This window comes from Musca autumnalis, unplaced genomic scaffold (assembly GCF_047663935.1).
Source record: "Musca autumnalis isolate F117 unplaced genomic scaffold, ASM4766393v1 scaffold_2, whole genome shotgun sequence".
NCBI classification, from domain to species: Eukaryota; Metazoa; Arthropoda; class Insecta; order Diptera; family Muscidae; genus Musca; species Musca autumnalis.
Genome location: NW_027411755.1, coordinates 254,214,743 through 254,231,334, shown reverse-complemented (window position 1 = coordinate 254,231,334; position 16,592 = coordinate 254,214,743). Strand labels below are relative to the sequence as shown.

At 36.4% G+C, this 16,592-nt stretch overlaps 1 protein-coding gene across 1 annotated transcript in view; it reads left to right on the top strand.

The window, feature by feature from the left end:
• The window catches only part of ninaC (STKc_myosinIII_N_like and MYSc_Myo21 domain-containing protein ninaC), a 37,769-nt gene extending 30,412 nt beyond the window's left edge, over positions 1-7,357 (top strand). Inside the window, exons 15-18 of the mRNA XM_073971507.1 lie at positions 6,029-6,142; positions 6,216-6,520; positions 6,581-6,839; positions 6,910-7,357. Of these exons, the coding sequence (XP_073827608.1) occupies positions 6,029-6,142; positions 6,216-6,520; positions 6,581-6,839; positions 6,910-7,200 (969 nt within the window). The 3' untranslated portion in view covers positions 7,201-7,357. The remainder of the gene's footprint in view (positions 1-6,028; positions 6,143-6,215; positions 6,521-6,580; positions 6,840-6,909) is intronic.
• Positions 7,358-16,592: the final 9,235 nt, after the last annotated feature.

The window sequence follows — 16,592 nt, the reverse complement described above, 5'->3', positions numbered from 1 at the left end:
GGCCTTGTTGGCCCATTCTCGGATATGGTCTTTCCATTTAAGTTTCCTGTCCAGAAATACTCCTATGTATTTAACTGTACGGGAAATATTTATTGTCTTATATAAGAAAACTGGTTCCTCGAAGTTTCCCACTTTCATTTTCCTAGTGAATAGACAAAACAAAAACATTGTTCCACAACATCCCATACGGGACAAGGGAGACTTCTCTCATATCAATGAGTGCACCCCGATTCATATTTAGCTCAATGATATGGGACCTACTGTTTATCGCCGAGTCCGAACGGCGTTTCTTAAGACACCACTTGCGGAGAAGTTTTTCAAGGCTGAAATACTCAGGAAATGTCGCCAACATTACTGAGGGGTATTTTGCCACCTTCTGCGTGCAAGGCGGGCGTGCATACCATTGCACCACGGTGGCACCCAATAGTTCCCTTTTTCCGGGTTAACGTTCAGACCTCTCGGTCTGGCCCAGTTGTATTCAATTTTGAGTGCCGTTTCTGCTCTTCTACAAAGTATGTTCGGATTCTTTCTCCTTAGAAGTATTATAACGTCGTCTGCGTAGCTTGACTGGGTCAAATCCTTCTTCGGTTAAGGTCCCTAAGAGACTATTTATGGTAGTAACCCACAAAAGAGGTGATAGTATCCCTACTGTGGCGTTCCTTGTCCGACTTTGCCTCTCATTTTGACTTAATATAGCCTGCAGTTGATCCATATATACCTTAGCATGTGGTTTGCCCAGTTCCTTAGGGCCATTTCTACCTGAAACTCGTCTAAAGAGTGGATCAGCGCTGTTAAAAGCACCTTTGAGCGAGTGTATGTATACATCTTCATTTCGAAGGTTCTCTCTCTATGGTGTACTAACTCATGTAATACGGTTTCCACTGATCTGCCTTTAACGTATGCATGTTGTTTGTATTTAAGCATATCGTTGGGGATTTTACTCTTTATCATGGTCCGTTTCATTGTCTTGAGTATGAATGAAGTTAAACTTATCGGGCGAAACGATTTTGGTATTGCGTAACTTGCCTTGTCAGGATTTGGCATAAAAACTACCCTTGCCTCTTGTCAGGGGTATAAGTAAATTTGAAGCAAGCGTTGGAGATCCCGACCAGTTTGGGCGCAATAAAGTCCACTTTCTCCCGGTCCGGGAAGATCTGGTCAGGTCCAGCTGCTTTGTATGATGAAAAGCTCGTGATGACTTCTTTGACCATTGAATAAGGAAGGAATATTCCTCTAAGACGCTGCACTCATGTACCATGTGGAATAGTTTTAATTTTCGCAATGATATGGGGTTGCACAATCGTTACTTCGAAACTTGCATATATGAGGGTTGTAATGGTGATGTTATATATTTCTGGAAGCTGTTGACCAAACGGCGTTGACGTAATTATTCTTCCTAGAAAATCTTTTAAATTGAAGAACATCGAATATTGCATTAATTGATAACTTCAGGGACTTATAAAATTGAGGAATATTGGTCCATTGAAAGGCTTAGAGATTGATAGCAAGATCTTCCCCAAAGGCTTACAGCGGGAAATGAGTAGGACAATCCTTTCTGAATAGCATAAAATATCCCCAAAGGCTTTCAGTGGAACACGGGTAGAACAATCTTAATTGAATGTATTGCCAGGATATTACTGAAGAAGGCCCACGGAAGTTTGAGTTTTCGTCCCGACAATTAGTGAATTATGTTAGATCCGAAGGCGCCGACAAGAAAATATTTTATTTAAAAAAAAAATCGGAAATTTAATTGACGACCTTCCCTTTTCAATATTTTTCCAAAATTGAATTTTTAATTTTCATGTGAAAACTTTTTAAAGTCAATTTTATATTTCCAAACGAACTATGGTTTTTCAAAATGTTCTGAACTTGAAACCTTTCACATAGTGTAAGGTAGTACAGTGCCACATTCCCCTGCTTCAATACTGTTACGTCCGACGATGACAACTCTGGAGAAAAAAGAAAGCATATGTTTTTGTGGCTTATAATGCAGGTTGTTGGGTCGAATGCCGTATTGGCGTAGAAAAAGTTAATAATTTATATGGTTATGGTCTAAGGTTCTTGGACTAAAACAATATATATATTACCACATGGTTAAATAGCTGTTGTTTTGGCATTTGAATTGTTCGTTGTCATTCTATAGATTGTTATATTATGATTGTTCTTGTATTATGCACTAGCAGTCACGGTGTTGAGCAGAGTTATTCTTCTCCAGTTGTTAAGCTGAAAACATATCCAACATTTGAGTAAAGTTTTGTGTCATTTCTGGTAGAAGAATATAGAAAAAATGAAACTTGGCAGCAGATTGTCTCTATTCATTTATCAGAAATGACACAAAACTTTAACTTTTAACTTTATAATGATGCCTTTCTTCCATGTTGGAGGCAGACTTTCTTCGCAAGCTGAGATGATGTGAGGTCGAAGTAACTCAGCCGAGTTGTGGCGTTGGACTATAGAGCTTCTGCCGGTAAACTATCATATCCTGCTGATTTGTTAATTTTTAGTTATTCTATTGCCTCTTTTATTTCGTTCAAGCTGGGAGGATTACAGGGTATATTCAACGTATTTTCTCTTGGACAGCTATTGTACAATCGTTATTGTCAATTGTGTTTCTGACATTACCAGTTTCTTCGAAATGTTTTCTCCATCTTTGAATTTGTTCATCTTTTTTAGTTAAAATCTACTATTACGATCCTTTACTGATTGGTTCCTGAAACGCCTTCGATTTGTGAGACTATCTATGGTCCGGTTTAGCTTTTTCATGCGTTCTGCTCCCTGCTTTTTTCAGATCTTCTAAGGACTTAATTCTGTCCCTTCTTGAAACTTTTTTCACTTGTTTTGATAGTTGTTGCATATACTTTCTGGTGATATTGTTGTTGTTCAAATGCATCTTAAGTTCAAATCTTTGAGAAATTAGGTCCCAAGTGCCGTACGCCCAATATATCTTTCGCAACTTAGTGATATATTGATGTAATTTCTTCCCATGTGTGGTGTTGGCTTGTTGGTAACTTTTCGCGTATTGCTTTGGTAAGGGTGTTTCTTGTTGTCTTGTTTTGGAGTTGTTGGTGGTTGGTTGGTGGTCTGGTGTTTTTTCTTTGGCACTTCAATTTGATTTTGAGTTCGCCTACGAGGGCGGTTCGGAAACTTCTTAGCCTATCAATGAAAGAGAATAGTTAGTTTTTCAAAAATATTTTTATTTTTCAATATAATCTCCTGAAACTTCAATACACTTAGTCCAACGCTTTTCTAGCAATTCTATCCCTTGATTAAAATAGTTTTCCTCAAGGTCTTCAAAATAGTGGTTTACAACTGTAATTGCATCTTCATTTGAGGTAAAACGCTTGCCAGCAAGGATTTTTTTTAGATTTGGGAACAAGTAAAATTCACTGGGAGCTAAATCAGAAGAATAAGGTGGGTGGCAAGCAACTCGTACTTTAATTCGTTGATTTTAGCCATTGTTAAAACACTCTTGTGCGCCGGTGCGTTGTCTTGATGAAAAATTATTTTTTTGTGTTGTAAGGCAGGACGTTTTTCTTGAATTTGTACATTTAATTGATCCAAAAGGTTGCAATAGTACTCTGAACTTATTGTTTTACCCTTTTGCAGATAGTCAATCAATAAAATACAGCTAATATGTTTTTTGTGTAAAACAAAAATATTAGCCAAACATTTCCAATATAAATTTCCAAGCACCTTTGACTACCAGCTTCATCTTCAAAACTACACCATCTTCATTTGGTTGCTCCTTCACTCTCGGAATAATTACGTGGCGTTTTCACTTCTGTGGCGTTTTCACTTTCCTGGTCTTGGGCATATTCTCCTTCCACCAAAGAAATTCATCCTCCTTCTTCTTGTATTTTTTTCATTGTTTCCCTTGCAATCACCTTCCAGCAGTAGTCCATCTTCGTCTTGTTCAAATTTGACTTCCATGGTGGAGAGCGATTCTTTCTGTGTTAAGGTGTGAACAGAATTAAATACGCCGCTTTTTTCAAGCTCAGTTTCATGTAAAAGATTATAGGACAAGTACTACCTAATTTAAATGCTGCCTAATTCATTTGAATTAGGTAGTACTTGGCGTTTAGTCTTTTACATGAAACTGAGCGCGAAAAACCGGCGTATTTCATTGTGTTTCTACCTTTAAGCGGGGTACACACGTCAGTTTTAACTGTCGATTTTTCGGAAATATCGATAAATGTCAAACTGTCCAGCAACCTCAACATATTTTGTGGTTGCCTGTTGACTGACAAAAATTAGCGGCCACACTGGCAAGCAGCCGATTATTTGAACAAAACTAATCGTGTGTACCCCACTTTGTGCCGGTCAACACTACAGTGATTTCACTGCTAAAATTTCATGAAATTACGTGTTCTTAGGTCGAGCTCCATACAAAGGTAATTTTATGAAATTGCTGTAGTGGGAAACTCGATCTAAGAACGCCTGATTTCATGAAGTCTTTTAATTGAAATCACTCTAGTGTGGACCGGGACTATGGGATAGGTAAGTCGACTTTCGATTAATCGATTTTTTGCAGCCAAATGTCTAAAAATCGTAGTCGACTTTTGGCTGGAAGAAAAATCGCATAATCGATTATCTTGTGATCGATTTTCGAGTTTGCCTATAGATTGTTGACTCGGCGATTTTACAGTTTCAAAAGAGAACTCGAAAATCTAGGAATACTCGAATATAATCGATTTTCGGCGGTTATGAAGAAGTCCAAAGTCGAGTTTTATGAAATATCAGGTCTGTTCGATAACTTCGCAAGTAAAAATTTTGTGGTTGCTGGACAGTTTGACATTTATCGATATTTCCGAAAAATCGGGGGCTTCTGTTCTCGTTCCTAACATGATATGGCTACATCGGGAAATTTATTTTGTTCGTATTTTTCGTATTACTGGTTTCCGCAACTCAATCCTCTTAGTAGGCAATTGGAACATTATCTTGTTTATAATATTATTTTCTCCTACTCATAATAGTATGTTTATAACATTATTTTCCCTGTTTCGATGTTGCAAACCGTACGTAAGTTAGTAAGCCAAGAACCCACGGCGAGGCAAATAAGTCGACTGATGAAACCCAGTCTGAGGAGTACCATGAATCCTCAGACTGGGTTTCATCAATCTCACTATTTCATCCCCGATTTTTGTTGCTGACGCAGTATGATTTTTTGCTTCTGCTTCTGCAAGATTATTCCAACCTATCCTGTCCTTACATATCATCTTCATATGACCATACGATTCATTTATGTTTTTTTAGTTCTTTTAAAACTATTCTGCGCCACATCGCCTTCGGTTGGCCTGGCTTCTTACTTCCTTGGTAATTTTATTCCAGGGCCATTTTTTGCGGTACTTTACTCGTTCTTTCTGAGGATGTTGTCAATTCAATTCCATTTTCGTCGACGTATTTGTCTCGCCGTGGGTTCTTGGCTTACTAACTTGAAATTAACTCGTTTGAAATTATGTTTGGCCAAAATATTCTGCATATTTTTCGATGAGATTTGTTTCACAAAGCCGCTGAGTTATTTTACTGTTCATAAGTCACCTTTAGCTTCCACTCATCAGGGTAGATTTTACGCAGGATGCAGCATGATTAACTGTGCTTTTCATTAAGGACAATTTCCAGACTTGGGTGGCAGCTTTTGGACTCCACAACTGATTCATCATGTTAACCGAACAAAATTCTTCAACTTTGCAGCGTTTTTGGTTTCGGCCCGAAGGACCAATGTAAATTGATGTCTAGTATAAAAACTTCAAGAATCAATGCACTAAATTTTTAAAATTAAAAATACTCTTAAGGGTATATATTATAATATGACTTAACCTAAGACTAGTATGTAAAAGAGAGAGGGAGAGTGAGCGCATCTACACAAACACGCCCTGGAAACATTTTATATCGCCTGCGCTTCGGAAAAGTCACGATCTTCTGTGACAGTCGCATTATTATCCAAAATATAAGGATGGATTAAAAAATTTTCCACTTACGCAGCACAAAACATTTCCTTCATTACACCTATTTTGTAATTTTCTTTTAGGTACACATTTACAATCAACGTGTTGTTGCTGGTCTAAATAAATGTACCCGAGCAGTACCATTTGATCGTATTAATACCAGAGAAGTCAATTCAGCCCAACTGGGACCCATGCCGGTATGTTTAAATTATTTTTTCATATTATTTGGGAAATTTTCTTCATATTTTTTTTCAAATTTTCATACAATAGGTTGCGGTACGTAAAATACCCATACGATTGGATCAAATACCATTCTACGATACACAATATATGGTAGATCCGGCTAACTCAATGGCCCGACAATCAATGCCATCAACCTCAACGGTAATGAATAATATGTACGACGAAGAGGCATGGGATAGTCCACTGCAAAGGAATCCCTCAATGACGTCACAACTATTGACCTACAATGCCTACAAAAAGGAACAGGCTTGTCAAACAAATTGGGAACGTATGGGTGAAAGTGATGTCATTTATAATCAAAATTTCTATCGTGATCCGCATATAATGAGAAGGTAAAATCAAAGCTAAGGTTTTATTTTATTTAAAAAATAATTTCTTTCTTTTTGTTACAGAAATCAAGTCCAAATGCAAATGAACAATTACAATCCAAACTATTATAATCCAAATAATTTCAATTCACAACCCCAACGTTGGGGGTCTAGACGTAACAGTTTAAAGGGGTATCCCGCACCGCCACCACCTCCGCCCATGCCTAATTCGAATATGTACCAGCCTAATAGGCCGCAAAATATGCGCAATACCTATCCTCCTGTATCTCAGAATCCGGTACAAGAGTTACAAAATATGATGGGAAATCGTGGAGATTATGGGGTAATTTGCTTCAAAATTAATCCTATTTATTGTTATTGTTATATGTATTTATGTTAATTTCTTTCCTTAGGACAATGAAGAGGCACCCTATAATTTTAAGGCAATGCTTCGCAAAACCAATTACAATCGCAACGATGCAAATACCACAAATTATGATTTCAATTCAAATAATCAATCATTTCAACCTCCCAAGCTACGACCCACCGGCAGAAAGTTTGATGAGGGCACACAATACGGTGGAGCCAGTAAATTCGGTGGTGGACGCAGCCAACAACAGACATCCTATCAAGATTCCGGAAATAATTATGAAGCCGCTGATAACTCTGAAGTGACATTTACCGGTGATGCTTTTGATATATAAAGAGCGGAAATAGGACTTTATAGACGAAAAATCTACCTTCCAAATTAGTAAAGAAACCAACCACCCGACTTATAGTGTGTAAGAATTAAAAAAAAAACTGAAATTCGTATTTTAGTAGCTTTAAATAAATTTAAAAAGCAAAGAATTTAAAAATGTATGTATGTATGTGTGTTTTTAATATTTTGGGATTAGGTCTAGAGAACCCAGAAATTGTTCTCAATAAATCGTTCTGAAAACTAAAGTTATGTTTGTCTACGCCTAAAGATGCCAAATCGCATCAGGTGTAAAGATTTTGGATTTGTTTAAATTAGTTAAAATATTTCGATTTTAGTATTTCAAGAAAAATGGAGTTTTAAAGACGGATTTGTTATTTTTGTGGCTTCAATATTCGCCTACACTTTAAGAACATATTTAATTTCTCTCATCGGTCAGTTGTCCTAAAACTCGACTTTGTCATAACCGCAGCAAATCGATTATTCGTCGATCTTCGAGTTTTCTTTTGAAATTCTTAGACCGCCAAATCAACAATCTATGGGCAAATTCGAAAATCTATCACAAGATTAACGATTATGCGATATTCCCTCCAGATAAAAGTCGACTACGATTTTTAGATTGCAAAAAGTCGATTAATCAATTAATAGAAAGTCGACTTACCTATCCCTATTTCGTGAGGCGGAGGCACCCGAGAATGTTGTCCTATATAGACTCTCATGGAACTTGATGTACTTTTAAAAGGAATTGTACGATGTGCAAATCGTCACAAATTGTGTGCATCAATCATTTTAGTTAGTGCCTACAGGGATTTATCTAAGGAAGTATGAAGTTGCACCCGCCGTAATAGGGACCGAGAGGACAACCTACTGCAAAAAATTGTAAAATTATTCCAAATTGGCATAATATTTGTCTGCTACCGACAATAGCACAACTAATTTCCAAAATTTTCCTCAATTGTATCAACGATCGCCTGGGGGATTCCATAAAGTCAGCCCAAGCCGGGTTCCGAAGTGGGTGCTCATGCGCAGACCATATATGTAAATACAATCCGGTGAATTATTGAGCAAAGTGTTGAATATAATTTAGAGCTGCATCTACTTGTCATAGATTTTGACAAGGCTTTCGACAGTATTAACCATGCCTGTATGTGGAATTCACTGCAGAAAACAGGCATTCCGCCTTAGGTTATAAAAATTAATAAATACAAGTAAAAAATATGGATTGGATTAAAGCTCAAAAATTTGGGGGGACATCGATAGATAGGGCTTTTTTACCATACTTACCTACGAAAAACATAATATCGCTGTAAACAGGGCCACTAGGAAAACCTTCGGTAAAAATTTCCAAAGGAAATATACAGCTGAAAATAAACTTCGTTTGGACAAAATATTTAGAGATTCAAAGTTTGGACCAAATCGGTTGCTACGTTTATGAAATATCGCGTGTACCATTTTAGCAAATATTTTCGAACTTTTGTAGGAGAGGTACGTACCGCAGGTAGTGGACCTATAAGCGCCACATTGGAATTGCATATAATATTCAAAGGAATATTACGATATCCAAATTGTGGATGAACGCAGTATTCGGTTCGAGCTCTCCAGCCACTACATATGGTGTCATAGGTGTTTTTTTACACCTTTCTGGCTGTTTTCTCAAAAAGTATGGACTTGCCCCTGAAAAAAAGTTTTACCGTGTAATTGAGGAAGCGAATGCAAGTTGCTTCAGCACAAATGATTCGGGAACAGGTCATAAAGTGAACTTATCCGAAATTTTGGGCAGGAGGTACCCGAAGGATTGGACAAAAATAGTCTATATTCGAACTCGATCTATATCTGGTAGATATAATAGGATGTGTAAAGTATGGTGTTATCGTGCGCACAATTTTTCCGAACATTATTGAACTTTTGTGGGGAGGTACTTGCAGGAGTGGACCGATATGGCTCATCTTGGAACATAAACTATGTTTGGACAAAACACTACGAAGGCCAAATTTTCGAGAGTTATCTTGCGCTCCAACCACTACACACAGTGTCATAGGAGTTTTTTTTCTACTTTCAGGCTATTTTCTCAGGAAGTATGGACTTGCCCCTGATGAAACCGGCGTATTGGGGGGGGCACTGAATACAAGTTGTTACAACAAAAATCAAAGTGATTCGAGAACAGGTCCTAAACTGAACTTTTCTGAAATGTTCTGTGGGAGGTACCCGAAGAAGTGGACCAATTCGGCCCATATTGGAACCTCATCTATGTCTGGTAGAAATTTTACGACGTGAAAAGTATGAACCGAATCGGTACTCCCTTCAAGAGTTATCGTGCGCACAAATTTACCGAACAGTTTCGAACTTTTGTGGGGGAGGTACAGGAAGGTGTGGCTCCAGCCAGACAGACGGACGGACATGGCTAAATCAGCTCCATGTTGCCTTGGGGTCTAAAACCATTATTTCGATGAGGCACATTTGAAAGTGTATATACCCTCGTTAGCATAAATGCTGAGGGTATAAAAATTATATCAACCTTTTCAAGTTGTGAGTGGAGTAAGACAAGTCTGCATTCTCTCGCCTATCTTATTTCTGCCAGTCATTAACGACGTACTATCTGCAACTTTGTTTGATTGAAAAGGTATACAATGGTGATTTGATGCATATTTTTTATTTGGCCTATGCAGATGACATTTACCTAACGCAATCTGTCACAAACCTCCAATATAATCTAAGAGGTACAGACGAATTCAACAAAAACCAAACACATGAGTAGTAAGACCAAGACCGAACAACAGGAACACGCAGGAGGTCAACAATTCTGTTATTTGGGAAGCTTGGCAGACCCGGATGATGGGTGACACAGAAGTAGATGTACGCAGTCTTACATACATACATAAGTATACGTACGTCCCATAAATCTTGGGGTTTAGAAAAAGTAATGATATTTATGAAATTCCAAGTACACAGGTTTATTTCGTCTCACTAATAAACAATATTTAATACAACAAAAGTATATTCCATAATATAAATAACGGTAAATTTTACAAAAACCAAAAAATGACACTTACAAAAGTATACGTACGCCCCAAGGAAATATGAGTATTATCGTACAATTTACCGTCAATTGGTGTCCAAAGATTATATAAGACCATATTAAAACACAATTCAAGGTCTTCTGTATGTAATCTGAGCCAAGAATTCCGAGGGATCTATTAACTTCCTGAGATATCCCGGGAAAATGTGAATTTATCGACACCCAGGAAGGTGTGTTATGCACAAGGTCAACCGAAAAGCTTTCTAGGATCTCAAAATCTATAATCTGACACTAATATTGTGGCTATTGTATACTCAAATACCTAAAACGGAAAGAAATCAGCAAGGGTCCGCTTTAACGAGCTATACAAGAAGTTTGTCATTAAATAACGGCACTTAACACCCAAAAATTATTTTTTTTTTTCTCTAAAATATATCTCGGACACCCAGACACATTCGCCAAAACAATAAAATGTATAAATTTTGCTGCTAATTCCATAAATTGTACGATAATACTCATATTTCCTTGGGCGTATGTATACTTTTGTAAGTATCATTTTTTGGTTTTTGTAAAATTTACCGTTATTTATATTATGGAATATACTTTTGTTGTATTAAATATTAGCTTCGTTCCCGTACTTTTTAATAGTAAAACTCGTAAAAGAGAGAACTGCAAAAAATTTGTTGTCACACACAAGTTTTTTGAAATAGTTCGGGAACGGAAAAATGGAAAATACGTAAAAAACAAGTAAAAAAGCATCAGTCGGCTTTGCCGACAGAGATATACCCTCAGCCTGTGCAAATTGAAACACTTTTTTCACAAAAAACTTATGTATTTAGGGGGTTTCAAAATTTTGGTCGTATGAACTGACAAAAATATTGATTAGGATTAAAGTTCAAAAATTTTGCGGAAAAGGTACTTAAAGGAATGGACCGACATAGACCATGGGGGTGCCATAGGGGGTTTTTACACCCTTCGGGCTGTTTCTCAAGAAGTATGGACTTGCTTAAACTAAATTTAAATTAAAATTGGAACTTAAACTAAATTTGGAAACAATATTACGAAGGCCAAATTTTGGCCGGAATCGGCATATCCGTTCGAGAATTATCTTGCGCTTCCACCCATAAACATGGTGTCATAGGGTTTGTTTATCAACTTTCAGGCTATTTTTTCAGGAAGTATGGACTTACCCCTGAGGAAACTTGTACCTTCGTATAGGGGACAGTGAATACAAGATGTAACAACAAAAACCAAGGCTATTCGAGAGCAGGTCCTAAACTGAACTTTTCCGAAATTTTGTGTGGGAGGTACTCGAAGGAGTTTACCGATTGAGTCCATATTGGAACCTCATCCAAGTCTGGTAGAAATTTCATAATGTGCAAAGTATGGACCAAATCGGTTACTCCCTTCAAGAGTTATCGTACGCACAAATTTTCCGAACATTTCGAACTTTTGTGGGGGAGGTACCGGAAGGAGTGGACCGATATAATCCATCTTTGAACTTGAACTAAGTTTGGACAAAATATTACGAAAGCCAAATTTTGGACCGAATCAGCAGTTCCGTTCGAGAGTTATCTTGCGCTCCAACCACTACACACGGTGTCATAGGGTTTTTTTGTAACTTTCAGGCTATTTTCTCAGGAAGTATGGACTTGCCCCTAATGAAACTTACAGCGTCGTATAGAGGACAGCGAATACAACTTGCGTAAACAAAAATCAAAGCGATTCCCGACCAGGTCCTAAACTCAACTTTTCCGAAATTTTGTGTGGGAGGTACCCGAAGGAGTGGACCGATTGAGTCCATATTGGAACCTCATCTAAGTTTGGTAGAAATTACACTATGTGCAAAGTAAGGAGCAAATCGGTTACTCCCTTCAAGAGTTATCGTGCGCACAAGTTTTGCGACAATTTTTGAACATTTGTGGGGGAGGTACCTGAAGGAGTGGACCTATATGACCCATCTTCGAACTTAAATCGAATCTGGACAAAATATTTTGATACCCAAAATTTGAACCGAATCGATTGATCCGTTCGATAGTTATCGTGCGCACCAGCCAGCCAGACAGACAGACAGACAGACAGACAGACAGACGGACAGACAGACGGACGGACATTGCTAGATCTACTCAAAATTGTCTGAAACGGATATCGTACAAACATACTTGGGGTCTAAAACCATTATTTCGATGAGGCACATTTTTGGTCGTATCAAAGTGTAAATACCCTCTTTAGCCTAAAGGCTGAGGGTATAAAAACTGGAACAAATGTTAAAGTCGGCGTATCAGTCAATCAGGCGCTGGCAACCATGTTACTATTTTTTACTCGCCCAAATTTGTCGTGTAAAAAGTTTTTGAAGAGAGTGTCATTCGGTGCCATTTTTGTTTAAAGAGAAGTGAAGATTTTACAACTTTTTTGTGTACGGGAGCGGTTTTTCGAGTAACATGTGTAAAAGTCGTAAAAATTGTAAAAACTTTTTAGTTCTGGAACACAGCTATTGTTTATTAGTGAGACGAAATAAACCTGTGTACTTGGAATTTCATAAATATCATTACTTTTTCTAAAACCCGAGATTTATGGGGCGGACGTATACTTATGTAAGACTGTGTATGTATAAATGTTGAATGTTTTTTCGGCATTTTGCATAGTTTTCACTTTCGAAGACTATTTTAAATATAGCTCTGTTCCAGAACTAAAAAGTTTTTACAATTTTTACCACTTTTACACATTTTGCGTTCCCGTACACAAAATTTATATAAAAATCGTTTACGACTTTTACAACTTTTACGACTTTTACCACTTTATAAAGTACGGGAACAGACCATATATCACTTTTAGGAGTCTCCAATGATGATAATTTCATATTTAAGCAGTGAATTTTACTTGAGTGGGCAATAAAATCCAAATTTAATCTTTTCTACTATCTCCACAGTTACTATAAAATTATGTATGTACATATGTTCATTTTCAAACAATTTTGAAAAGTCTCCATTTTTGGAGACTTTCCTAAAACAAACATTGCTTCATTGGAATGGAAATGAAATGAACGAATAAATGGAAATGAAATAATGAAAAGGAAACAATTTTTATTCAATTCAAAAAATATAAAAAAACCAAAACTATATAAATAACAAAAACAATAATAAAACAACAAAACAAAAAATATAATAAAAACAATAACAAAAAGAAAAGAACTACAAATTTGGTAGTCCGTTGGACGCCTTCTTCTCCGACGAATGCATTGAGTTTTCGTTTTTATATTTGAAAGGAATCTCTCATTTCAATTCGCCTTTTCTAATCTTTTTCTGTTATTCTCCTATATCTACCTTGTTTCGCCTTTTCCACTAAATGGGGCTTCGCGTGGAATCCTCCTTCCATCCTATTTAAACGGTACGCAAGTGAACTGAAGGGGATTTTTAATACATCCGAAACGCTTGCTATAGTACATTGGTTCGTATTGCATACATATAACCCTATCTTTAATTCGTCCTGCGTGTAGGGTTTATCTTTTTTTGCCTGTTTGCGTTTTTTATTAATGGCACCTTCAACAGAAACATTGCTGTAACCAAGAAAATGGAAGAAGAAGAAATTATATTTGTTATTTTTAATTATTAATTTATTTAAAAAGTTTGTTCACTGTCATTCAAAACTGATAGTGTTACATTTGTCATTTAAATGTCAATGTCAAGATTTCATTTGATGGAATAATTCACAATTGAACTGCATGTTATTTTCTTTCAATTTTAATACGCACGCGTAATGTCGAACAAAATGATGGTCTTAGGTCAAATTATGCAAAACCAGATTTATTCAGAAGAAGAAAGGAAGTTATTAATAATAAGATCTTTAGGTGGTAGGAATGCGTACGAAGTGGTCGATGTAGGTTGTTAAGCTGGTACCCAAACTGTCAGATGGGTTTTGCAGACAGTACCACTGAAAAATTAAGAAGATTTTTCGGTGAAATAAGTGCCAGAGATCGAATGTGCACGCTGAATTTTGATGCGTTGCGCGTAGTAGAAGACGGAGTAAAAATCATGCAATATTGCTTTATATTAAGTCTGTCTGGTTACTTTCCCAGCAAGAACTTTCTCAGAGAGTAAGCGGTTTTTATTCTCTTTTGCTAGAAAATTGTATAAAGTAAACAGACGCCTTCCCAGCAAGCAATCAGCTGGGTTGTCAAAACACGCCAGAGTTGCTGTGGTTTGTTTCTCTTTTTCGTTGTTACAACATAAATAAACATTTACGGGTGGTTTTGTTATTTTATTTTTAATAAAATCGTTTTTTTTTTTAATTGTTTATATGTCGTCTGTGTGTTAAAAATATTAAAAAAGTAAAACAATTCTAACAAAAACGCTGTTTTATTTTTCCCTTAAAAAATATTTAAGAGTAATTTTTACCATCTACAGTGACACAGAAAAGTATACATACACCCTACACAAATGCAGTTTAGGCTAAATCGTTGGGTTTTTACAGCAACAACTGCACTGTGTGGCTCCTTGGTGACAAAATAACCATAATTACACAAATTTATTTCAATCTAATACGTATAGTCTGTGTTTAGACACACAAATTTCTCGGGAAAGTAAATTGAATTTTTTGGGAGAGAACGGAGAGGAAAGAGCTCCTTAATACTCTTTCCTACCCCCTATTGCCTAAAAACTGAATTTACTTTCCCGTGTGTCTAAACACGGACATATTTAATACAATTAAAGAAATTCAATTTTCACAACACAGAAAAGTATACATACACGCCAAGGAAATACGAGTATTATCGTAAAAATTATGGAATTAGTAGCAAAATTTATAAATTTTTTAGTTTTGGCGAATGTCTGGGTGTCTGAGATATATTTTAGAGAAAACAAATAATTTTTGGGGATTTAATGCCGTTATTTAAGGTCGGACTTCTTGTATAGCTCATTAAACCTGACCCTTGCTTAATTCTTTGCGTTTTTAGGTATTGTACTTAATAAAAAGCACAAAATTAGTTTCAGATTGCAAATCTTGAGACCCTAGAAAGCTTTGGAGTTGTTATTGAGGAAAATATTCCTGGACGTCGATTAATACACGTTTTTCCTCAAATTTCTCAGGAAGATAATATATTCCGCGGAATTCCTGGCGCAAATTACATACAAAAGGCATTGAGCCTTGTAAGTCTGTGTTTAGACACACAAATTTCTCGGGAAAGTAAATTGAGTTTTTGGGAGAGAGCGGAGAGGAAAGAGCTCTTCAATACTCTTTCCTACCCCCTATTGCCTAAAAACTGAATTTACTTTCCCGTGTGTCTAAACACGGACTAATATGGTCCGATACAATCCTTGGGCATCAATAAACTGCCTTTTTTGAAGGGCGTATGTATACTTTTCTGTGTCACTGTATGTTACAAATAAAACAGAAAATGAAAAAAGAGGATTTTTCCGCTTTACAAATTTGTTATCCTTAAAACAATACAATTAGACTATGTTATTTCCACAATAAAATTGTTTTTGATTTTCACAAACATAAATCAACAAACAACTAAAAACAGATGATTGACTGTTTTCAGGAAGAAGCAGGATTGCTAGTGCTTGCTAGAAGAAATTTGTCCAGCAAGAATTTGCAAACTCTCAGTGAAAGAACTGTCAAAATGTCTCTCTCGAATCGCTCTCTTTTGCTTTTTTTTGTGTTAACAGACGACTTCCAGCAACAATTGGCACAAGTTGTTACAAATTTTAGGCTAACCAGACAGACCTATTAACAGGTATAATTATTACGAATTATCACGTAAAAAGACAAACGTAAAATTAGTTTTCTATATTACAGGGATATTTGCGAATTGGTCGGTGTTTGTCGGCACACCGGAACCCCACTGGAGAATAGCCGTAGACTATCCCCGCATTTTCACATACAATATGTATCAGGAACCTATGACTTATCCTGATGTCGTTATTTTAGTCTATAGTACTAAAATACGTAATTTTACAAAGTCCGATCTGTGTTATCAATATTTTCCATAAATATATGTATATACAATAGATATTTGAAAAACAGTTTGGATGGAGCACACATAATCATCTGAAAGAATGTATTATACGGCGTTTATATTATAGTTTTTTGCAGGGTTAACCTTCTTTATGAGGATTTGTTTGAAGTATATACAATGGAAATGACATTTGAAACCCAGACCCACTGGGTTAACCTTGATATATATAAACGGCCTATTATGAAAAATATCAATAAAATATATTTTGTGACCGCAGGTAACGAAAATGTGAATAAAAACGGTAGAATATGGTCCTAAATCATATACATATAAAAAGCGAAAGCTTCTGGAGATGTTAAAATATTATAGCTACAAATTTCTTTTGTTCAGAGGCTCATAATGAAATTTTATTTGGAACATTTCTTCT